General features: G+C 47.1%; 1 protein-coding gene across 1 annotated transcript in view; it reads right to left on the reverse strand.

The window, feature by feature from the left end:
* The window catches only part of LOC119390982 (oxysterol-binding protein 1-like), a 113,432-nt gene that overhangs the window by 38,603 nt on the left and 48,266 nt on the right, over positions 1-26,563 (reverse strand). The window contains 1 exon segment of the mRNA XM_049415006.1: positions 17,661-17,765. Coding sequence (XP_049270963.1) covers positions 17,661-17,765 — 105 coding nt within the window.

A 26,563-nucleotide genomic window follows, 5' to 3' on the forward strand; every position in this document is an offset into this window, starting at 1 on the left:
CCACACCGCATCATCTGCCTCAGAGCCGCTCCACATCCAGCGAAGACAATTTAACAACCACTGCTGGTCAAGATAACTGTATCTACTTCAATGCACACCCAGTTTTCGAGGGTTCAAAATAACAGTGCACCTGAATGTACTGTTATTAGACTAAAAAAACTGGACTAGCTAGTATGTGGACAATTACAAGAAAAAAAATTGAGGCAGCTGCACACTAGTGATGTAAAAATTAAGGAAACAGCGGAGCTGATGCTAAATACTCGTAGTACCTGTTGCTGTTTGTCATGACATTGTATCGTGTACAACTGTTTTGTGGTCAAGCTGACTACTGCTTTGGTGATTCTGTATATTTCGTGCATATTGTATTTCGATTGTGTATGGCTAAGCAAGCACTGCTGCTGTTACGCCCAGCACGAGCAGGACAATGTCAGGAGGCAAACCACCTCCTTTTGTCCTGACCGTGCGCAATGCTTTGTATTGTCCAAAAAATGAATAAATGAAATGATGGCATTCCTCTCCTTGGTTTCCTCCCCATCATCTTCACTTCCCTTTCCCACCCCTTGCTATATCATACTATACATGGCTATGCTATGCTTCACCCTCTCCCCTCCTCATCAACCGGAGTTCTTTTTCCCAGCCCCTTGATATACTATACTATACGAGGCTATGCTATGCATTACTCTCTCCCCTCCCCCTCACCATCACTTCCCTTTCCCACCCCTTGCAATACCATACTATACATGGCTATGCTATGCTTCACCCTCTCCCCACCTCATCAACCGAAGTTCCTTTTCCCAGCCCCTTGATATACTTTACTATACGAGGCTATGCTATGCATCACTCTCTCCCCTCCCCCTCACCTTCACTTCCCTTTCCCACCCCTTGCTATACCATACTATACATGGCTATGATATGCTTCACCCTCTACCCTCCTCATCAACCTGAGTTCCTTTTCCCAGCTCCTTGATATACTATACTATACGAGGCTATGCTATGCATCACTCTCTCCCCTCCCCCTCACCTTCACTTCCCTTTCCCACCCCTTGCTATACCATACTATACATGGCTATGATATGCTTCACCCTCTACCCTCCTCATCAACCTGAGTTCCTTTTCCCAGCTCCTTGATATACTATACTATACGAGGCTATGCTATGCATCACTCTCTCCCCTCCCCCTCACCTTCACTTCCCTTTCCCACCCCTTGCTATACCATACTATACATGGCTATGATATGCTTCACCCTCTACCCTCCTCATCAACCTGAGTTCCTTTTCTCAGCTCCTTGATATACTATACTATACGAGGCTATGCTATGCATCACTCTCTCCCCTCCCCCTCACCTTCACTTCCCTTTCCCACCCCTTGCTATACCATACTATACATGGCTATGCTATGCTTCGCCCTCTCTCCTCATCAACCAGAGTTCCTTTTCCCAGCTCCTTGATATACCATACTATACGAGGCTATGCTATGCATTACTCTCTCTCCTCCCCCTCACCTTCACTTCCCTTTCCCACCCCTTGCTATACCATACTATACATGGCTATGATATGCTTCACCCTCTACCCTCCTCATCAACCTGAGTTCCTTTTCCCAGCTCCTTGATATACTATACTATACGAGGCTATGCTATGCATCACTCTCTCCCCTCCCCATCACCTTCACTTCCCTTTCCCACCCCTTGCTATACCATACTATACATGGCTATGATATGCTTCACCCTCTACCCTCCTCATCAACCTGAGTTCCTTTTCCCAGCTCCTTGATATACTATACTATACGAGGCTATGCTATGCATCACTCTCTCCCCTCCCCCCACCTTCACTTCCCTTTCCCACCCCTTGCTACACCATACTATACATGGCTATGCTATGCTCCACCCTCTCCCCACCTCATCAACCTGAGTTCCTTTTCCCAGCCCCTTGATATACTATACTATACGAGGCTATGCTATGCATTACTCTCTCCCCTCCCCCTCACCATCACTTCCCTTTCCCACCCCTTGCAATACCATACTATACATGGCTATGCTATGCTTCACCCTCTCCCCACCTCATCAACCTGAGTTCCTATTCCCAGCCTCTTGATATACTATACTATACGAGGCTATGCTATGCATCACTCTCCCCTCCCCCTCACCATCACTTCCCTTTCTCACCCCTTGCTCTACCATACTATACATAACTATGCTATGCTTCACCCTCTCCCCTCCTCATCAACCGAAGTTCCTTTTCCCAGCCCCTTGATATACTTTACTATACGAGGCTATGCTATGCATCACTCCCTCCCCTCCCCCTCACCTTCACTTCCCTTTCCCACCCCTTGCTATACCATACTATACATGGCTATGATATGCTTCACCCTCTACCCTCCTCATCAACCTGAGTTCCTTTTCCCAGCTCCTTGATATACTATATTATACGAGGCTATGCTATGCATCACTCTCTCCCCTCCCCCTCACCTTCACTTCCCTTTCCCACGCCTTGCAATACCATACTATACATGGCTATGATATGCTTCACCCTCTCCCCACCTCATCAACCTGAGTTCCTATTCCCAGCCTCTTGATATACTATAATATACGAGGCTATGCTATGCATTACTCTCTCCCCTCCCCCTCACCATCACTTCCCTTTCTCACCCCTTGCTCTACCATACTATACATGACTATGCTATGCTTCACCCTCTCCCCTCCTCATCAACCGAAGTTCCTTTTCCCAGCCCCTTGATATACTTTACTATACGAGGCTATGCTATGCATCACTCCCTCCCCTCCCCTTCACTTCCCTTTCCCAGCCCTTGCTATACCATACTATACATGGCTATGATATGCTTCACCCTCTACCCTCCTCATCAACCTGAGTTCCTTTTCCCAGCTCCTTGATATACTATATTATACGAGGCTATGCTATGCATCACTCTCTCCCCTCCCCCTCACCTTCACTTCCCTTGCCCACCCCTTGCAATACCATACTATACATGGCTGTGCTATGCTTCACCCTCTCCCCACCTCATCAACCTGAGTTCCTATTCCCAGCCTCTTGATATACTATACTAAACGAGGCTATGCTATGCATTACTCTCTCCCCTCCCCCTCACCATCACTTCCCTTTCTCACCCCTTGCTCTACCATACTATACATGACTATGCTATGCTTCACCCTCTCCCCTCCTCATCAACCGAAGTTCCTTTTCCCAGCCCCTTGATATACTTTACTATACGAGGCTATGCTATGCATCACTCCCTCCCCCCCCCTCACCTTCACTTCCCTTTCCCAGCCCTTGCTATACCATACTATACATGGCTATGATATGCTTCACCCTCTACCCTCCTCATCAACCTGAGTTCCTTTTCCCAGCTCCTTGATATACTATATTATACGAGGCTATGCTATGCATCACTCTCTCCCCTCCCCCTCACCTTCACTTCCCTTTCCCACCCCTTGCTATACCATACTATACATGGCTATGATATGCTTCACCCTCTACCCTCCTCATCAACCTGAGTTCCTTTTCCCAGCCCCTTGATATACTATACTATACGAGGCTATGCTATGCATTACTCTCTCCCCTCCCCCTCACCATCACTTCCCTTTCCCACCCCTTGCAATACCATACTATACATGGCTATGCTATGCTTCGCCCTCTCTCCTCATCAACCGGAGTTCCTTTTCCTAGCTCCTTGATATACTACACTATACGAGGCTATGCTATGCATTACTCTCTCCCCTCCCCCTCACCTTCACTTCCCTTTCCCACCCCTTGCTATACCATACTATACATGGCTATGATATGCTTCACCCTCTACCCTCCTCATCAACCTGAGTTCCTTTTCCCAGCCCCTTGATATACTATACTATACGAGGCTATGCTATGCATCACTCTCTCCCCTCCCCCTCACCTTCACTTCCCTTTCCCACCCCTTGCTATACCATACTATACATGGCTATGATATGCTTCACCCTCTACCCTCCTCATCAACCTGAGTTCCTTTTCCCAGCTCCTTGATATACTATACTATAGGAGGCTATGCTATGCATCACTCTCTCCCCTCCCCCTCACCTTCACTTCCCTTTCCCACCCCTTGCTATACCATACTATACATGGCTATGATATGCTTCACCCTCTACCCTCCTCATCAACCTGAGTTCCTTTTCCCAGCTCCTTGATATACTATACTATACGAGGCTATGCTATGCATCACTCTCTCCCCACCTCATCAACCGAAGTTCCTTTTCCCAGCCCCTTGATATACTTTACTATACGAGTAAAGTAAAAAGTTGGGCGAGTTGGTATTTGTTCATGATGACTGAGGGGCGCGAAAAAACGGCACACAAAGAAAAGAAGTACACGGGACGACGCGCTCGTCCCGTGTACTTTTCTTTGTGTGCCGTTTTTTCGCGCCCCTCAGTCATCATTTACTATACGAGGCTATGCTATGCATCACTCTCTCCCCTCCCCCTCACCTTCACTTCCCTTTCCCACCCCTTGCTATACCATACTATACATGGCTATGATATGCTTCACCCTCTACCCTCCTCATCAACCTGAGTTCCTTTTCCCAGCTCCTTGATATACTATACTATAGGAGGCTATGCTATGCATCACTCTCTCCCCTCCCCCTCACCTTCACTTCCCTTTCCCACCCCTTGCTATACCATACTATACATGGCTATGATATGCTTCACCCTCTACCCTCCTCATCAACCTGAGTTCCTTTTCCCAGCTCCTTGATATACTATACTATACGAGGCTATGCTATGCATCACTCTCCCCTCCCCCTCACCTTCACTTCCCTTTCCCACCCCTTGCTATACCATACTATACATGGCTATGCTATGCTTCACCCTCTCCCCACCTCATCAACCGAAGTTCCTTTTCCCAGCCCCTTGATATACTTTACTATACGAGGCTATGCTATGCATCACTCTCTCCCCTCCCCCTCACCTTCACTTCCCTTTCCCACCCCTTGCTATACCATACTATACATGGCTATGATATGCTTCACCCTCTACCCTCCTCATCAACCTGAGTTCCTTTTCCCAGCTCCTTGATATACTATACTATACGAGGCTATGCTATGCATCACTCTCCCCTCCCCCTCACCTTCACTTCCCTTTCCCACCCCTTGCTATACCATACTATACATGGCTATGCTATGCTTCACCCTCTCCCCACCTCATCAACCGAAGTTCCTTTTCCCAGCCCCTTGATATACTTTACTATACGAGGCTATGCTATGCATCACTCTCTCCCCTCCCCCTCACCTTCACTTCCCTTTCCCACCCCTTGCTATACCATACTATACATGGCTATGCTATGCTTCACCCTCTCTCCTCATCAACCAGAGTTCCTTTTCCCAGCTCCTTGATATACCATACTATACGAGGCTATGCTATGCATTACTCTCTCCCCTCCCCCTCACCTTCACTTCCCTTTCCCACCCCTTGCTATACCATACTATACATGGTTATGCTATGCTTCACCCTCTCCCCACCTCATCAACCGAAGTTCCTTTTCCCAGCTCCTTGATATACTATACTATACGAGGCTATGCTATGCATCACTCTCTCCCCTCCCCCTCACCTTCACTTCCCTTTCCCACCCCTTGCTATACCATACTATACATGGCTATGATATGCTTCACCCTCTACCCTCCTCATCAACCTGAGTTCCTTTTCCCAGCTCCTTGATATACTATACTATACGAGGCTATGCTATGCATCACTCTCTCCCCTCCCCCTCACCTTCACTTCCCTTTCCCACCCCTTGCTATACCATACTATACATGGCTATGCTATGCTTCACCCTCTCTCCTCATCAACCAGAGTTCCTTTTCCCAGCTCCTTGATATACCATACTATACGAGGCTATGCTATGCATTACTCTCTCCCCTCCCCCTCACCTTCACTTCCCTTTCCCACCCCTTGCTATACCATACTATACATGGCTATGATATGCTTCACCCTCTACCCTCCTCATCAACCTGAGTTCCTTTTCCCAGCCCCTTGATATACTACACTATACGAGGTTATGCTATGCACTACTCTCTCCTCGTCACATTCACTTTCCTTTCCCACCCCTTGCTATACCATACTATACATGGCTACGCTATGCTTCACTCTCTCCCCTCCTCCTTTCCCACCTCGTCAACTTGAGTTCCTTTTCCCAGCCTCTTCATATACCACACTATATACCATACTACAAGGCTATGCTCTGCTAGCATGCCTGGATAGCCAAGTGGTTACGTTGTTCGCCTTCGGATCGCAGGTAGACAGGTTCAGATCCTGCCTAAGACATTTTTTTCGCTAAGAATTTCGCTTTCTTTCTATCTTTTTTTTTCTCTCTCTCTGTACTCGTTCTCTCGCCCAACGGAGTTATTGCATCCCACGCCGGACAAATTGACGCACGTGTTCTAGGAGTGAACCAGAAGATGAGGAAGAGGACAAAAAGAAAGAGGAGGACAAAAAGAACATGTGTCAGTTCATGATAATTTCTGTAGACGACTGACAGACTTCCTTTGAGAGACAAGCACAATCCGCCTTCATAAAACGGGAAATCTATACTCCTGTCACTTCCTTTTCTTCTGCGATGCAGTTTTGCTTGCTTTAATATCACTTCTGGATCACCTTGATAGCTTGCCAACAGGCACCCGTCAATGGAGTTTTCGAGATGCGACAGTAGCGCCAAACACACAGCCTAGCAAGTAAAAGTAGCAAAATCATGCCTGGCAGTGCATTTTTGGGGGGGTCATAGATATTTACACCTGCCCAGAGGAGAATACGGGGGCACCCAGGGAGCCTTTGTTAGACACGTGCACAGATGGAAGCTTGAGTGCATCTATGTGCGAACGCCTCATTTTCTTGGAATATCTGGTGGCCAATGCTGGTGTGGGGAGAGAAGGCCCAAAATAAACAAACATTTATTAGCCGAGTGACTAAGCTGATGTCACAGCCACGATGTCCCAGCTTGTCGGTCTCTTCGTCCTTTCATGGACGCAAAGCACACTGTCCACTACATGGCTCCCCCCCCCCTAGCGATGAAGGCGTTGCCATTGAGCGGTTTATCTTGTTGAGATGACATTGCCAAGGTCCACATGAGCTGGCTTCAAACGGTCTATGGAAATCGTCTCTTCGCATCCGTTAACAAGGAATGTAAAGTACTTAGGATGGCGCTTGAGGACTTTAAAATGACCGTCGTAAGGCGCTTGTAATAGAGTACGAGGAGCATCGTGAGGGATGAAGACGTGGCTGGTATGAAGTAATGATGAGCTCATATAAACGGTCTTGCAATCACGACGATGTGGCGGCGGTACAACAGTAGCCATAGTAGTTCACAGGCGGTCAGCGTAAGAACGTACCTCAGCAGATGTCGGTTCCGAAGCAAAGAACTCGCCAGGTACACGAAGTGTCGCGCCGAAAACTAGCTCTGCTGATGAGCACTGCGTGTCTTATTTCACCGCAGTGCAAAGACCTAGACAACCTAAGGTAGGCACTCGGTCTATGGAATTGTTGAGACTTGCGCATGCAGTGATGCTTTTAGGTGACAGTTGAAGTGTTCTACCATGCCGTTCGAACATGGGTGGTGTGCTGTGGTCTGTATGTGTGTTACGCCTAAAAAGCGGGAGAGAGCTCGAAAGAGGCATGATTCAAATTGTCTCCCTGGGTCTGTCATGATGGTGTGTGGCACACCGTAACAACCAATCCAGGTGTGCACAAGAGCCTGCGCAACAGATTCTGCAGTGATGTTGCTTAGCGGCACTGCTTCCGGCCAGCGTGTATATCGGTCGATACAAGTGAGCATGTATCTGTTTGCGGACGGTAGTAGTGGACCCACAATGTCGATGTGAACATGGCTAAAACAGACGTCTAGTGGTGGAAAATGACCAAGCACGCTCATGGTGTGTCTGCTGACCTTGGTGTGCTGGCATTGGATACAGGATCACGCCCAGCAACGCACGTCGGCATTCATACGCGGCCACAGGTAGTGGGAGGTGAGGAGGCGTTGTGTTGCTCGCACTCCCGGGTGCAATAACAAGTGGAGAGCATCGAAAACTTGCCATCGGAATTGTGGGACAATACGGTCGAGGCCGATCTGTAGACAAATCGCAAATGACCTCTATAGTCGCAGCCAAGTGGTAAGACCTCTTCGCAGTTCAGAGTGTAGGAAGTTCAGGGTCTGTACACTGAGCATTAGTAGCTAGGCGAATGAAGTCAATGCCAGAACGAGGTACTTGGCTTGCGTTGATGTGAATCCGTGACAAGAGTGTCAGCAACGGGATTTTGGCACCACTAATATATGTCGAATGTCAGTAGTGAACTCGCAAACATAGGCAAGCTGGCGAATTTTGCATGGTATGTGTGAGGAACTGTTGAAATAGGATAAATCAGTTGCTTGTGGTCAATGAGAATAAAGAACTGGCGACCTTCGAGGTTGTGACGGAAGTGGTGGACTGTGAGGTAGATTGCCAGCAGTTCGCGGCCGAAAGTGCTGTAGCAGGTTTCTTGCACTGTCAGCTTCCTTGAGAAGAAAGATATGAGCTGCCATGTATTGTCAACCAGCTGTTGAACAGTGCCAACAGCTATGTCGGAGGCATCCGAGATAATGAAAATTGGTGCATTTTCGGGTGCGCCAGAGGAGCGGCAGAAGCGAGAGCATTTTTGGCAGTGGCAAAAGCACAATAAGCGGCATTCGTCCATGGTATAGACGTGTTTGCTAGTGTTTCCCCGAGAGCAGACTGTGCAGCGGCTGCAAGATGGAAGCACAAGGAGGAATGAAACGGCGGTAGTAATTGATGAGGGCCAGAAATTCCCACTATTTCTTTGTGGTCAATGATTGTGGCTAATCTTTAATGACTTAAACGCAGAGTGAGACTTGATTGGATGCCTCGCTGATCAACTTGATGCCCGAGGAAATCGACACCAAACACTCTCTTCGAGACGTTGATAACGAGGCCGTATTGAGAGACATTCGAAGACCTTACATAGGTCCGGTACATGTTCCGCAGCAGATCGACTGAAAACAAGGATGTCGTCTAAATACACAAAACAAAAGGTCAGCCCACATGGCACTTGATCAACAAACCTCTGAAGTGTTTGAGCAGCATTTCTGAGACTGAAGGGCGTGCGGACGTATTCGAACATGCTGAAAGGTGTGATGACTGCGGTTTTAGGAATGTCGGAAGACTCCACAGGGATTTGGTGGTAAGCTTTTAGGAGCTGGCTCACAAGGTTCTTAAAGGGACACTAAAGAGCAAAACGATTTTTCTCGCATTAGTAAAGTAGTCTTCCACGATACCAAAAACACCACGCTTGCGGCGAGAAGACGCTTAATAAGCGAGAAAACGTGCAAAAAGAAAATACAGGTGGCGGCGCCACCTTGGAATTCCCGCACCATTTGCCGTGACGTCACATATTTTTGACGGCGCCTGCTTGGGCCTACGTAGTTCCTAATCAGTTAAATCGAAGTACATTGTCCTCTGAGGGGGCCAGAGACTTTACATAACGAGTTTCTGGAAATTTCGTCGAGCCAGTGGCACCAAAATACGTTAAATGCTCTTGGAAATCTTTTACGTCACAAATTGCAAAGTTCGTCGCGAAATTTAAAGATGAAACTTTGAACTTGGTTTTCTCCTCTAATAATAAACCTATGGTGGAGAAATAAACTATAGAACAGTTCACCGAGCACACTTTATCAATCTAAACCAGTTCATTGTTTCTCTTTAGTGTCCCTTTAGGCTTGGGCAAAGTCCCGCGCCGTAAGCGTAACCTTAGTTCCAGACCGCTACAGGTGCAGCTTGCGCGAAAGAGAAGTCTTCTCCCTCTTGTTCTTCGAGCGCCTTGATGATGATATTAACACTTTCGTGACCGTGCCTATTCCCATCGATAGTATGTTATCGATGACTTCAAGATCAAGTTTTGGCACTCTCTGAGCGGTTCTGGACAGCTAACGCAATACAAAGCATAAAATTGCATGTTTTTCATCACTTTTGTTTGCGAGTTTGTTTTTTCCACCGCAGGGAGATTTTTAAAGCTCGTTCGCAGTCGGGTAGGTGAGCGCTCGTTGATTCGGACTTCGCGTCGACGCCACTCGCGGGTGCTCCACAGAAACGGCGAATTTCGACGGACTCCGATTAATATGAGCGGTAATCTCTGGATGATGGTAGCACCACAGACACAGAAGACGACTTCGATTCGCCAGGCTTCAGTATGGACGGCGAAAGTGCGTCAAACCTCCCCGGTACATCAGCAGCTATCCGCCGTAAGTTTCGTCTTCTCCTCGGGTCGTTTTATCGCTGCTGCGCGTCGATGTAAACGTATCCGGTGTGTTCTAAATAAGAAAGAGCGCAGTTCTCTTCGCGAAGACGGCGTGGAGTACACTTTGACCCAACGCTCCGGTGTGCTGCGCGGCAGCGTCTTCGTGTTGTTTTTTACCGCAGAAGTCTTCAGAGAGATATGCAACCACACAGATAAGTATGCGTGGATGCATACTTTCGAAAAGCCTGCATACAGTGAGAGGGACGGATCTATGGAGGGAGGTTACTGAAGAGAAGATGAGCAAGTTCGTTTCACTCCATGTGTACATGGAGCGCTTGCATTGGTGTTGGTGTCGACGACACATATTTCCAGGCCTTCGTCCACCGTCAGTGATGCCATGGAAAAGGTTCAAGGCTTTTTGAGTGTCTCTGATCTGAAGAAGACGACCGTCGCATCCCACGAGAATCTTCACCCCGTGTCTTCTCTATTGCAACACATGAACGATTTTTCTACGCTATCTTTTAACCCTGTCGGAACCTTTCAGTGGATGAGAAAATGGTGAAATGTGAAGGTCGGTATGGTATTCGGCAGTATATGAGTTAGAAAGAGGTCGAATGAGGGTACTATTATGGATTTTTGCAGATTTGGAACAAACTACACTGTTCATTTCAACAAATACACAGGAAAATTGAAAAATACCAGAACTGCAAACTATGCTAGGAACGTTGAACAGAAATAAAAATTTTTTTCCCGAAACATGCGCAGCCAGCCTTTGTTTCACCGCATCGAGAACCTGCATCGCGCGGTGGCATGATGGGCACTAGTGCCTATATTCTTGTATTTATGTAAATAATCTGTGCACTTACAGAGCTTATATTTCCACTATTATTCTACGAGGGCTTTGAGTTCAAAATGTATATTTCGATTTTTTTAAATGTTGAACCATTGCAGAGTAGCATTGATGTTTTTATGAATCCTTCTTTCTTTCTGCTGCATTTTTCTTTGTCTGATCATTTTTTTATTGAATTCGAAATAAATTCGTTGTTTGGAATTAATACTGTTGCAAAGACCAATTCTTCCTCTATCATTTGATACCCTACACGTTAGCATCAATTATATTCTGTGACAGGAAAAAAATATTTCCTGGACTAGCCAAAAACAACCGATTTTTTCGCGGTCACGAAAGTGTTAACGCAGTCAAAACCACATATAGCATAGCTAACTGTAGCATGCGCACGCTCGTGCGAAAGAAGTCTTCTTCCTCTTATTCTTCGAGCGCCTTGATGATTATATTAACGCAGGCAAAACCACATATAGCATAGCCAACTGTAGCATGCGCACGCTCGCGCGAAAGAGAAGTCTTCTTCCTCTTGTTCTTCGAGCGCCTTTATGATGACATTAACGCAGGCAAAACCACATATAGCATAGCCAACTGTAGCATGCCCACGCTCGCACGAAAGAGAAGTCTTCTTCCTCTTGTTCTTCGAGCGCCTTTATGATGACATTAACGCAGGCAAAACCACATATAGCATAGCCAACTGTAGCATGCCCACGCTTGCACGAAAGAGAAGTCTTCTTCCTCTTGTTCTTTGAGAGCCTTGATGATGATAACGCAGGCAAAACCACATATAGCAAAGCCAACTGTAGCATGCAGCGCTCGCTCCACTCCGGCAGTGCACTTCGATACTAATACCATAAACGAAGAAGACAAGGCGGCGGAGCGGAGGCCTCGCAAGACAGCAGCAGCGCGGGCTCGCCGCCAAGACCCTGCGGTGAGAGCTCGTGAGGCCGCAGAGAGACGTAAGCGTTGTGCGGACCCCGAGATACAAGCCCGCGAAACCGAAGCAGCGCGGAAATGGCGGCAAGAGAACCTCGAAGAGGTACGGGTGCGGGATGCAGCGGCCAAGCGCCAAAAGCGGTCGCTACCTGAAGTTGGTGGCGCCGACGCATGCTTCATGCACGATTTTCTCGATCACACGTTCGGCCACAGCTGCAAGGACTGCAACCACTTGTGGTTCGACAACAACCTGACCACAATCACTACTATTACAACGTGTGACATCTTTATATGACAGTAGAGGAATTGTACGGAGCATTCACGGTTTACCCGATTATCTCCAAGCCAGCTCCTCAATCATCACTCACTTCGTGGATATCGCGTGATTTTACTAGATCCACTTTGCTGGATGTGCAGCAACCATGAAGCAATGCGGTGAAGTCGTGAATGTGAGGAATAGGATACCTGTGGGGAATCGTCACTTTGTTTAACGTGCGGCAATCGCCACATGGCCTCCAATCACCTGTCTTCTTTGGAACCGTGTGTAAAGCGGATGCCCAAGAGCTAGCAGAAGGACGAACGAAACCCAACTTGAGCAATGATGGAATTCTTGTTTTGCCATTTTCAGGTGGTCAGGTGCTAAGCAGCGAGGTTGGGATATACTGGTGGTCTTTTCGTTACAATGTGGTGCGAGACTGTGCACTATTGGGCGATCTGGTAATGGGGTGTGGAATAGCTCTGGGAATTCATGTAGGATGGTGGACCAAGGTGCAGATACCTGGGTGTGTGCTTGTATGAGACGCAAGGGCAGCGCAGATGTGGTGATGCCTTGCACCGACAGGTTGGTTGTGGAGTCCAGAAGGCAGCACTGGCATGGCTCGACAACCAGGTTAACCTTCCTCAAAAAATCGATGAGTGGCCCGCGGACGTCGGCGACAGTGCATAGCCATCGAAAGGGATGCCGCAGTCCGAGATGAAGATTCACTGATTTCTGGCCATACGTTCTAATATCGGAACCGTTGACTGCGGTGAGAAAGGACGTGTCATGGCGATGTCGTCTGCAGTCGTCAAAGGTAGGTGGTAGCACACAAATTTCTGTGCCCGTGTCTATAATGTAGCGAACTTTCGCTATGCAGTTGGTGACATAGAAAAGACGGCTTTACGCAGGGCCGGTAGCACTCGCTGTCATCAGCCTGACCGCTTCCCTAAATGTTGCACAGTGGACGGCACTGACGTGTATGAGTGCCATATCTGGTGTGATACCAACAAAGGCAGATAAATAGCAGGAGTTGCTTTGGTTGGACGTGCGACGACGTGACTCATTCATTTCTACCAGCAGAGAAGCGCAAGGTAGCTAGCTCAGTAGTTAGTTGGTCCACATGCATAGAAAGCTGTGCGTTTGATACACTGAGTTCATGAAAGCGCTGCTGTAAATGCGATTGACTCGAGACTGGCACATTACACAGTCGATGGCAGATACGAAAGGATGGAATGTATCCATGATCTGGTCTGCCATCGTTGTTAGGTCTTCAATAGAAATTGCCACAGGTGAGGTACATAAAATCATCCGTACCCGATTTGGTAGACGCTGCAGGAAGAGCTCGCGGACGATTTTCGAGTCCGTTGAAGATAGATTGTTTCCAAGTACAGTATATTGCCAATTCTAATTACCGTATTTACTCGATTCTACCGCGCCCTCGATTGTAACGCGCACCCGTTTTCCGCGACCAAAAAAAAAAGTACAACATCGATTCTAACGCGCACCCATTTTTCAATGAACAAAAGAAGTCCGTAGGAGTCCACCTTCGCACATTCAGAAGAACAAGTATTTGGGTTTTAAAGAACTAAAGTTTCAAAAAAAGAAAGCACAAAGTCAAACGGCGGGCCTTGCCGCTGAAACTGTCACCACTGCGGCGGCGATACGAGTCGCGTAATGGATCAGTCTTCGTCGCTGTCGGACAACTCCTTGTCGCTGTTAACGCTCTTCGATTTCGGCAAACCAGCCCTGCTTTTGTTCACAGAAACTTTTTCGTGAAGCTTTGCTGTAAAACAATCTTCTGCTTCTGTTTCCGCCAGTCTCGCATGCACGTTTTGGCAACTTCGAACGACCGCGATGCGGCCCGATTTCCATCCGTCTCTGCACATGTAATAACTTTTCTTTTAAGTGCGACATCGTGGTGCACTCGTCGAGTATTTGGAGCGGGCACTTCCATGCCACCGATGCGAATGTAGAGCGGGATGACAAACTCCTCAGCACACGTACGAATTGAAACAACGACAGAAATGGCCGAAACGCATAGGAGGCGGCCATTTTGAAATGCCGATGGCAATACGATAACCGAGTTTCTTTTTTTTTTCGGTACTCGATTCCAACGCGCATGCGATTTTTCGACTCGTTTTGCCGAAAAAAAGGTGCGCGTTAGATTCGAGTAAATACGGTATAAGTCGACGTTTTTTTCATAAAGTGACCTTCCAAAGTTCGGGGGTTGACCTATAATCGGAGTCGACCTATACGCGGAATCGTAAAGTCAACTTATCTGTGGGGTCCGACGAAAGGTCATCGTCCTCGGATTTCCTGCTATTCGACGCATCGATAACATCAGCCACAGAGGCAGCGGAGTCGCGGCAACAGCTATCTCCCAATGTGCGTGCGCCACTTCCGGAGCCGAACATTTTTGCGATCTGCCACAACGATTGTGAAAATGTAGCGAAACCACGCGAGGCAAAACTACGGAGCGTGTTTAAAAATCACTGCCGCGCGGCATAATGCGAACTGCTTGGGAAACACAGTCTCGAAAGCAGCATTTTAAACTTTTGATAGAGGGCGAACGATGCTCTATGAATAAAGAGGAATTTATCTTGCAATGAGTCCTGCAGTTTTGTTTTCATACAATAGAAACGATTCATTGACAAACCATTGGCGTTCCACAGAAAAGCTGGCAGCGCCGTGTGGGCTGGCAACACTTCGTGGGGAACTAAAGCACATGACCAGTCACATGCGCCCACAAGTGTTTTCGCGTCTTTTTGCACTCACGCCTGTTCGCCATTTCTGCATTTCACTTCGCTTGCGAGCAGTGGTGTGCGCAATTTGAGACGCTGCCAAATGGACGCCAAGATGCCACCGCTACGCCGGCAACAGTACAGCGCTGCTTTCAAAAGGCAAGCGATCCTTTACACAGAGTCGGAAAGCAACGTTGAAGCAGGGCGCAAGTTTGATGTGTCGGAAAAGTGCGTGAGGGAATGAAGAAAACAAAGGACCAAGATCTTCGCATGCGCTGCTACACATCTTTCCTTTCGTGGACCAAAGTCTGGATGATACCGATACCCTGCCGTTGAAAAGGCGATTCGAGATCAGGTTCACGACCAGAAAAGTAAGAGCCTAAGTGTCTGCTACGATGATATTGAAGCAAAAGCATGTGCTGTCAACGATGCCTGGTATGGACTGCCAACCGACATGGTCCGCGCGGCGTTTTCCATGTGCAGCATCTCAGTACCACCGGCACCTGTTCCGACGGCGAGCAGCAGCAGGGGCTCACATGATGGCAATGACCGTGAATGCGTCCTTCTCTCAAACGACGACGAGTCATAAGCAATGTTTCACGGGCAAATAAATGTTTCTTTGCATCACACCCTCTTCTGAAAAACTTATTGGTGAGCTATGGCCACAGCATGAGGCTGTGTTCGGAGTCAACTCTTTTTTCCCCTAGAAGGGGTTGCAAGATGGGGGGTCGACTTATAATCGGAGTCGACTTATAACAATATACGGTAGCTGCGTCATGCGGCGAAGTAGCTCGGTCGGCTTTCTGTCGCCAAGTTCCTCCGATGATAGGAGCTGTTGAATGCGACGAGACTCAGAGTCGGTGGTGCACCGTAGTAACTCCTGTTTAAGAGTGTCGTACGGGTCTTCGGGTGGTGGAGCTAGCAAAACGTTGCGGGCCAAAGCAGTAGTGGTCGGGCTGAGTGCACTCCCAGCATGGTCGTACTTGGCCATCTGGGATGTGATGTGGTGATGGCGGAACTGCGCTTCGATGTGGATAAACCAGGGCTCACCATCTGACTGAAGCTTGAGTGTGGCGACGGAAGGTGTCGAATTTTCTTGCGATTTGGTTCCATGGCGTCGAAGCGAAGCTGCGGGACGCATAGTTGCAATGTGGGAAGCGTCCGTGGTCACCAACTTGTGGGGACAGAAGGCCCAAAACAAACAAACATTTATTAGCCGGGTGACTAAGCTGAAGTCACAGCCATGATGCCTGAGCTTGTCGGTCTCTTTGTCCTTTTGCAGACGCAAAGCACAATGTCCACTACACTAGCAATATTGAAGTGGCAAAGAAGAGCTAAGTGGTGCCCTCTGGTCAGAAGGGCCATTACCTTGACAAGCTTGATCGGTCTACACAGAGTTACATAAAAAGTTTTGCAAGCTGGTGTCCCAGGTCAGGATAGCGTTCCACTTGCAATCCATAGGCTCGGAAGTGCTAGGAAGACATAGAAGTATTTCTGGATGCTTCAAAATATGCAGTGTATTGAAATTAGAGCTCTGAAATATTCTTAGAATAAAAAAACATGCTTAAGACTGGGAATTTCATAAATTTTTCGTAATCGAAAAAATTGGTAATGTGATGCTAAAACAGGATAGAAGTTCAGAGGAAGATGGAGGATAGAAGTGATGAGAAATCATTGAACATGGAATGTCGGTGGAGCTAGCATTTCAACAAGTGGACTTGTCAAAACACTGCACCCCGATGAGGACAAGTCAAGGTCTTAGTCTTAATGCTGGCTCCAGCAATGCTCCCTGTCCGCCACAGTAGTACTGTGGTTACAGTGTGCCACTGGCTGCTGACCTGAAGGTCGCGAGTTTGATCCTAACCAAGGCAGTCGCATTTCATTGGAGGCAAAATGCTGGTGTACTGGGCAATGTCGGAGCCCGTTAACCCATATATGCCCAAACTCGGAAAAAATGACGGAAAAAATATTTTTTTCACAAAATGTTTACTTCTACCCTCAAAAGAAAGCACAAGTTCTTTATTTACTGCCAGGTAAACACAACACTGTTTTTCAAGGCGTCCTACATATAGGACACTGGGCATTAGGGGTGCTATGTGCGGGTGTGGTAAGCCTTGAAACATTTCACATGCACACCGACATTGCACTTCTTCCTCTCCATGACGTCTTTCATACAAAGCACGTGTTTGCCCGGAGAAAGCGGTCGGCATTTCATGTGCACTTCTTCCTCTCCATGCCGTCTTTCACACAAAGCACGCGTTTACCCGGAGAAAGCGGTCTGCACGTGGCAGCATGAAAAGCAAGCAATGTCTAGGCTTGTAGGTTTGCACACGTTGAGAATGAGGCCTGCTGAATGTGCTGTAGGTGGCGCTAGTCATCAGCTAAAGAAATAGCGATGTTAGGGTGCATCAAAGAGGCGTCCTACATGTAGGACACTGGGCATATATGGGTTAATTAAAGAAAACCATATAGTCGAAATTTCCAGAGCCCTCCAATACAGCATGCCTCATAATCATATTGTGGTTTTGGCACATACAACTCCATAATGCTCCCTGTTCAATGACTTCTCATAGCAAATGTCAGGTTTGTAGTTTCACACTGACACAAAAATAACACAGCGCTCACCTGCAGGTACTTGCCACGGAACTTGCTCGACATGGAGAATTCTTGCCAGCATCGCCAGCCACGACCCTCACAGTGCTGAGCCAGCATTGGTGGATGGTGGCTCACCTGTGGCACAACAAACTCAGCTAAGTAACTGCGAGGCATGCTACTGCCATGTGTGTGTGTGTGCTACTTTAGTAGTGGCCAATTCACTGATCCGAAGTCAACCCCACTTACACGAAGCTAGACAAGTCAAGCAAGAAATTTCCCTGGTCTCTCTCTCTGGCCACTTCTGTGTTGGTAGCACAGTGTCTAGATAGTGGAGCGGCAGACTTCTAATGACATTTATGCACTAGACTAATATCAATACTGTGGTGGTTTTTTAAGCTGATGAGAAAGGAGCACACAGTCAAACCCAGTAATATTGAACTTGTAAATAAAAAGCACTGCCTGGCAGTTTGATACAGGACATAATTCGATATAAATTTACTACAGAATTGGGCAACATAAAAGCACTAACTATATAATTGTCCTAATATGCAATGTTTCTTGCTTCAAAGTCCGTTATTTTCGTTTATATCTCTCATTGCATAAGACTACATAAACTAATAAACCATTGTTTTGTCCACTTCTCAAAATACAGCTTTTGGCTACTTTCCTTGTTTGCTGCATCAATATATTTGGACCTAAGGCATGCTAGAGCTACAGAAAAATCTCATTTCAAGAAACATGTTTACAAGAGACACTTGGTGATAAGCAAGAAAGAAGGGGAATTTTAATGGCTCGTTTTTCTTTGCTAGACACAACCTTAAAGGGGAAAGGACAAAAATTTTGCGGCTGAGATAGCCTGTGGGATAAATTCCTGTGAACATGTCTATACAGTTGAACCCACATGTATCAAACTCGCAAATATACGGGAATTAGTTCAATATATTGTATAACTCGATATAACACTTCTGAAGTATTTACCTCATTTTTGGTTCAGTGCGCAAGTTTGCTTCAAGACAATACGCATTTTTTTTTCGCTGTTTGTAGTTGGGGGTGAGTATTATATGCAGGGTTGGGTTATACGTGAGAAAATAGAGTACAAGTAAACATCTCCATATGCAGCTGTGCGCACCCGTCGGGCGCCGGAAGGCTCTATTCTACCTTGGCCCTAATGTCGGCCTTGTTCTTCAATCGTATTCAGCGCACTTTGGAGATGCTGTACTCAGCATCTCCAAATTCGATATAACACTTCTGAAGTATTTACCTCATTTTTGGTTCAGTGCGCAAGTTTGCTTCAAGACAATACGCATTTTTTTTTCACTGTTTGTAGTTGGGGGTGAATATTATATGCAGGGTTGGGTAATACGTGAGAAAATAGAGTACAAGTAAACATCTCCATATGCAGCTGTGCGCACCCGTCGGGCGCCGGAAGGCTCTATTCTACCTTGGCCCTAATGTCGGCCTTGTTCTTCAATCGTATTCAGCGCACTTTGGAGATGCTGTACTCAGCATCTCCAAATTCGATATAACACTTCTGAAGTATTTACCTCATTTTTGGTTCAGTGCGCAAGTTTGCTTCAAGACAATACGCATTTTTTTTTTCGCTGTTTGTAGTTGGGGGTGAGTATTATATGCAGGGTTGGGTAATACGTGAGAAAATAGAGTACAAGTAAACATCTCCATATGCAGCTGTGCGCACCCGTCGGGCGCCGGAAGGCTCTATTCTACCTTAGCCCTAATGTCGGCCTTGTTCTTCAATCGTATTCAGCGCGCTTTGGAGATGCTGTACTCAGCATCTCCAAATTCGATATAACACTTCTGAAGTATTTACCTCATTTTTGGTTCAGTGCACAAGTTTGCTTCAAGACAATACGCATTTTTTTTTCGCTGTTTGTAGTTGGGGGTGAGTATTATATGCAGGGTTGGGTTATATGTGAGAAAATAGAGTACAAGTAAACATCTCCATATGCAGCTGTGCGCACCCGTCGGGCGCCGGAAGGCTCTATTCTACCTTGGCCCTAATGTCGGCCTTGTTCTTCAATCGTATTCAGCGCACTTTGGAGATGCTGTACTCAGCATCTCCAAATTCGATATAACACTTCTGAAGTATTTACCTCATTTTTGGTTCAGTGCGCAAGTTTGCTTCAAGACAATACGCATTTTTTTTTCGCTGTTTGTAGTTGGGGGTGAGTATTATATGCAGGGTTGGGTAATACGTGAGAAAATAGAGTACAAGTAAACATCTCCATATGCAGCTGTGCGCACCCGTCGGGCGCCGGAAGGCTCTATTCTACCTTAGCCCTAATGTCGGCCTTGTTCTTCAATCGTATTCAGCGCGCTTTGGAGATGCTGTACTCAGCATCTCCAAATTCGATATAACACTTCTGAAGTATTTACCTCATTTTTGGTTCAGTGCACAAGTTTGCTTCAAGACAATACGCATTTTTTTTTTCGCTGTTTGTAGTTGGGGGTGAGTATTATATGCAGGGTTGGGTTATATGTGAGAAAATAGAGTACAAGTAAACATCTCCATATGCAGCTGTGCGCACCCGTCGGGCGCCGGAAGGCTCTATTCTACCTTAGCCCTAATGTCGGCCTTGTTCTTCAATCGTATTCAGCGCGCTTTGGAGATGCTGTACTCAGCATCTCCAAATTCGATATAACACTTCTGAAGTATTTACCTCATTTTTGGTTCAGTGCGCAAGTTTGCTTCAAGACAATACGCATTTTTTTTTTCGCTGTTTGTAGTTGGGGGTGAGTATTATATGCAGGGTTGGGTAATACGTGAGAAAATAGAGTACAAGTAAACATCTCCATATGCAGCTGTGCGCACCCGTCGGGCGCCGGAAGGCTCTATTCTACCTTAGCCCTAATGTCGGCCTTGTTCTTCAATCGTATTCAGCGCGCTTTGGAGATGCTGTACTCAGCATCTCCAAATTCGATATAACACTTCTGAAGTATTTACCTCATTTTTGGTTCAGTGCACAAGTTTGCTTCAAGACAATACGCATTTTTTTTTCCGCTGTTTGTAGTTGGGGGTGAGTATTATATGCAGGGTTGGGTTATATGTGAGAAAATAGAGTACAAGTAAACATCTCCATATGCAGCTGTGCGCACCCGTCGGGCGCCGGAAGGCTCTATTCTACCTTGGCCCTAATGTCGGCCTTGTTCTTCAATCGTATTCAGCGCACTTTGGAGATGCTGTACTCAGCATCTCCAAATTCGATATAACACTTCTGAAGTATTTACCTCATTTTTGGTTCAGTGCGCAAGTTTGCTTCAAGACAATACGCATTTTTTTTTTTCGCTGTTTGTAGTTGGGGGTGAGTATTATATGCAGGGTTGGGTTATACGTGAGAAAATAGAGTACAAGTAAACATCTCCATATGCAGCTGTGCGCACCCGTCGGGCGCCGGAAGGCTCTATTCTACCTTAGCCCTAATGTCGGCCTTGTTCTTCAATCGTATTCAGCGCGCTTTGGAGATGCTGTACTCAGCATCTCCAAATTCGATATAACACTTCTGAAGTATTTACCTCATTTTTGGTTCAGTGCACAAGTTTGCTTCAAGACAATACGCATTTTTTTTTTCGCTGTTTGTAGTTGGGGGTGAGTATTATATGCAGGGTTGGGTTATATGTGAGAAAATAGAGTACAAGTAAACATCTCCATATGCAGCTGTGCGCACCCGTCGGGCGCCGGAAGGCTCTATTCTACCTTGGCCCTAATGTCGGCCTTGTTCTTCAATCGTATTCAGCGCACTTTGGAGATGCTGTACTCAGCATCTCCAAATTCGATATAACACTTCTGAAGTATTTACCTCATTTTTGGTTCAGTGCGCAAGTTTGCTTCAAGACAATACGCATTTTTTTTTTCGCTGTTTGTAGTTGGGGGTGAGTATTATATGCAGGGTTGGGTTATACGTGAGAAAATATAGTACAAGTAAACATCTCCATATGCAGCTGTGCGCACCCGTCGGGCGCCGGAAGGCTCTATTCTACCTTAGCCCTAATGTCGGCCTTGTTCTTCAATCGTATTCAGCGCGCTTTGGAGATGCTGTACTCAGCATCTCCAAATTCGATATAACACTTCTGAAGTATTTACCTCATTTTTGGTTCAGTGCACAAGTTGCTTCAAGACAATACGCATTTTTTTTTTTCGCTGTTTGTAGTTGGGGGTGAGTATTATATGCAGGGTTGGGTTATATGTGAGAAAATAGAGTACAAGTAAACATCTCCATATGCAGCTGTGCGCACCCGTCGGGCGCCGGAAGGCTCTATTCTACCTTGGCCCTAATGTCGGCCTTGTTCTTCAATCGTATTCAGCGCACTTTGGAGATGCTGTACTCAGCGGTGACATCAAACTTCTCCACGTTTCATCATCATCATCATCAGCCTGTCTATGCCCACTGCAGGGCAAAGGCCTCTCCCATGTTCCGCCAATCAACCCGGTCCTGTGCTTTCTGCTGCCACGTTATACCTACTAACTTCTTAATCTCATCTACCCACCTAATTTTCTGTCTCCCCCTCACGCGTTTGCCATCTCTTGGAATCCAGTCAGTTACCCTTAATGACCACCGGTTATCCTGCCGACGTGCTACGTGCCCGGCCCATATCCATTTCTTCTTCTTGATTTCAACGATGATGTCCTTAACCCCCGTTTGTTCTCTGACCCACTCTGCTCTCTTCCTGTCTCTTAAGGTTACACCTATCATTTTCCACGTTTACCTGTGTTGATAGTTGCCCGCTTTACAGAGAAGAGCAGGTCCTTCCGTTTCACGGCAACCATTGCGTTAACAAAGGGAGTGGGAGGAGAATCGCGGAGAGGAAAACGGCGACTGCACACATCAGGCCAACAGCCACAACGACAAGGAGTCACGGGAGAAAGCGTGCGATGGCAAGCAGCAGTTTTCACTCACTCCGCGCAGCACCCTCCTAATCACACAGCTCATTCTCAGAAAAGCACGCGGGCAAGTCAACCTCTTCTGAGGGAAAGCCAACTTTTTTGGGGCTTTTCGCACTGTCAGATGTTTGGTGTATCAAGTGCTCTAGCTATTTTTGTTCGATGTAGCTGTATATTTTCCTATGCATTGACATTAAAGCATTCTAGTGTTAAAATATAGCTGGATATAAAGGATAATTCAATTTACCGGAGTTCGATATATTCGGCTTGACTATCATCTACCAAATCTCAACAGTGAATATAGCTTCTAAGGTAGTTTATATGAATTTTGAAGTTTGCGTGCATGAGCCAGCTCTTTAGCAGCAACTTGCGACATCGACATCATCTAACGTGACCCGAAGGTGACCCTTAACTTCCGAGACGTCACCACTGCAGTCCCGAGCTCAGAGATGCCCAGCTAAATCATGACGTCATAGTCGCCATTGCCCTTTGGCCGCGCTTGCGCCAGCATGCTACAATTTGGAGGCTGCTCGCAAGTCCATGCCTGTGGCTACACGCGGAAGCTTCCAGAAAGTTGTTGCCATCATACGACAATGATGGCAACGACATTACACAGCACTTGCGGCAGGCAATGCAGGTAGCACGGAAGTGCGCCACAGTTGCGTGTGCTCTTTCACGCGCTAGATGGCATTAGTTGCACCTTGCAGTTTGTCGTTCTCGGAGCTCTCTCAAACTGAAACTGAGACTGGTCAGTAATAAATAGACTGCAGCTAATTACGCGTCGCATGCAGTAGCAAGCGATGTGCTGTGTTATGACTAATAGGCCTCCAGCAATATACTGCAGCAAAGAAACACCCAACCAACATTTCTGTGTCAGTACCCCTTCAATGAAAACCCACAGACAATGAAGCCAAGGGTCATTACTTGTGGTCTTTTTAAGTGCATTATATTATGATATAAATGTGAAGAAATTAAAGTGGACAAAAAGACAATATGCCGCTGGTAGGGACCGAACCTACAACCTTCGGATGATGTGTCCCATGCTCTAGCAATTGAGCTACAGCGGCAGTTGTCCTCCCATACACTTTATTTGGTATTTCTGTTCATGTAAACATGCGAGCCCTTTAAATTCTGTGCATGTAAAACAAACCCTTAGAATTCCCCTTCTTTCGTTCATTCATAGCTAGGGTCTCATCCCAGCAGACTTGATGCCTTCAGGTGAGGACTTATTGTTCAGCTGCCACCTCGTCAAAAGATCCTGTACTATGTGATGCCAGCTGGTAAAAAAGGAGTAACCAACAAAGAGGCAAACAGCTTCCACCCTGTTTAAGTTTTGTGACATGAGGCATGCACTGCACCAAGTCAAAAACATGGTTGATCCGTCCGTCATAGGAATCGGAATAACACGAAACTAAAGCGTGACCTTACACAAGTAACTGAATGTTTACTGTACATTGATATAAGAGAGTTGGCACAATGTATGTTGATGTCTGGTAGCTAATGGCACCATTTAACGTGTATGCCAGCTCATAAAAAGATCACGTGCTACGTGACGCCAATAGGCAAAAAAGAGTGTTCCACACTCGCCGCCATGGCTGCGATTGGCGCTGACTTAACACTCCTAGGTTTAAATCAACATATATACCCCACAAAGTGGACGGGAGGATGACCGCCGCCGTAGCTCAGTGGTAGAGCATCGGACGCGTTATTCGGAGGTCGCAGGTTCGGTCCCTGCCGGCGGCAAGTCATCTTTTCGTCCACCTTACTTTCTTCACATTTATATTCTAAATACTACAGATCACACCCCCTATACTTTCCTTGGCGTTATTGTCTGTTAGTTCTCATTAATATTGTGTCTAACAAAGATAAAACGAGCCCTTAAAAATCATCTCCTTTCCTTCACTTTGATGATTGGTGATACATCTCCATCTCAACGACTAACGTCCATGTTAAATGATTAAATGAACCCTTGTGGTAGCTGTAGTTGTCAACAGTGAAAGCGTAATCAAAGAACGAGGTGTGATAGCCAGAAGAGCGTCGCATATTGGACGCAGAACTTGGTCGCCATCCCGCGGCATGTTAAAATGTAATTGAACACCATGGCCGGATTAGAAGGCAAGGAGAAAGAAGTATTTGAGGAGGAGAATCTGTAGGCCGTGGCAGCGCGCGAGGGCGGCGCGATAGCGTCACGGCGAATGCGGCTTACGCCGAAGCACGACAGATGACGCTTTCGGCCTGTTGCCATCTTTTACATGCTCTTCCATGGACGCGACGCATAAAAATCGTGATAGCGCCTCGTGCAATGTAAAATTTCTAAGATTTCTCTCTGTAACGTCAATCGGTAGATATGACAGATATTTTAGCTGCAGTTCCTAATCGATACTGCCAGAATTATAGGCCGCACAGCGCTTGAAACGAACTGCTAGTAGTGGCCCCTGAGCAGACGACGTCTGCCGCCGCATGCACACACCCCTCGCTCCTCGCTCGCATGTTGTGCGCGCGCATGCGTAGGTGGCCTTGGGAGGGGAAGTTTCCTACGCGATTTGCTGGTTTTATTTCTCTTTAGCGCTCTCAGTGGCTTCTGCGCGCAGCGCCGGCGGCGCCGACTCCTCGATGTTTGCACGCGCTTTTCACGCCGCGACAAAGGAGAGTGCTTTACAGATTTCGACTAGTGCTTCTTCAGGATGGGGCGGAAATGTTTCGTGCCGAACTGCAGCAGTGGATACACGTCCTGCAAGGAGAAGGTAATTACCTTCAAAGTTCCTAGTGACCCAGTGAGGTTGGAAGCGTGGGCTCGCGCCATACCAAGAAAAGACCGACAGCTGACTTCTTGTGACTACGTTTGCGAGAAGCACTTCTCGGACAGTGACGTAGACATGCGGCGCTATTATGGTGAGATTGGTGCCGAAGTTCTCCCTGATAAACCGAACGGCCAGTGTTGTTACGAGACGCCGTTCCTTCAATCTTTCCGCGCTGTCCCAGCTACTTGTCTGCTGTTCTCAAAAAATGACGTGAAATTTCTAACACCTGGGGTTTTGTCACACGCACCTAAATGTAAGCACACGGGTCTTTAGCATTTCGATTTAGCAACCTAAATCTGAACTGATGGCATATAGGGTAAGTCCCATCATTCGTGGAAATAAATTATACCTAACTCATTGAATTCACGTTATCAAAAATGATAGATTTCGCGTTGTACAAAATATATCGCGCTGGTAATTTTTCTGCATGTGACGCCATTTTTCTCATTAATTTAGCGAAAAAACTTGAGTGCGCTTGAGCTTCGCCTTTAAGAGTAGAACGCGATGGCGTAATCGGGCTCCGTGCGCGTCGACTTCTCAATTGCTAGCCTCACCGACACAGACAGCGGTATTTCTGCGAAACGAGCTCTTTACCGCAGTCCCGTTATAATTTGGAGCCGGCGAGAACGCACAAAAACACATCCATTCGGGTGTGAAGTGCGAACGGCGAATCGGCGACGAATGGCCTTGAACCGACGAGCTTCTTTGGAGAGCGCGGTGAGAGGGACGCGCGCATTTTTCCTTCTCCGCTAGCGGAGTCTCGCGACAGAGGGCGCGTGAGTGCTGTGCCCAATTCCGTGACTTTATTAGGATGCCCGAGCGAGCGCAGTTTCGCCTCCTCAAGAATTCTTGCTCCGTGCTAGAAGGAAACGCAAAGCGCGTCGTGCCGCCCCGGTAGCCCGGCCGCGATTTTTCTCGGGGCGAGCACATGAGCGGGGAACGCGATGTTACAGCCAGGTGAGGCAGGCGCGCGTCGCAGAGCTATTTTTGGTTTGGATCAGCGTGATACTATGAACGAGGCCGACGCTTTTACGACGCTTGGGCCAATTTCGCCACCTTGCGGTGTGTCAAGGCATTGACAAAATTGAACTTGTATTGAAAACGCGCCGAATGGGACGGACGTGTAACGCGTTGCAGGTGCTAATCGCGGAGGCCATAGTAATGACGAATTACTTTACCTTGCCACTCCCAGAAGGCAACAACACCCCGCCGATTGGGAGAGTGGTAGATATAAA

This window comes from Rhipicephalus sanguineus, chromosome 4, assembly GCF_013339695.2.
Source record: "Rhipicephalus sanguineus isolate Rsan-2018 chromosome 4, BIME_Rsan_1.4, whole genome shotgun sequence".
NCBI lineage: Eukaryota > Metazoa > Arthropoda > Arachnida > Ixodida > Ixodidae > Rhipicephalus > Rhipicephalus sanguineus.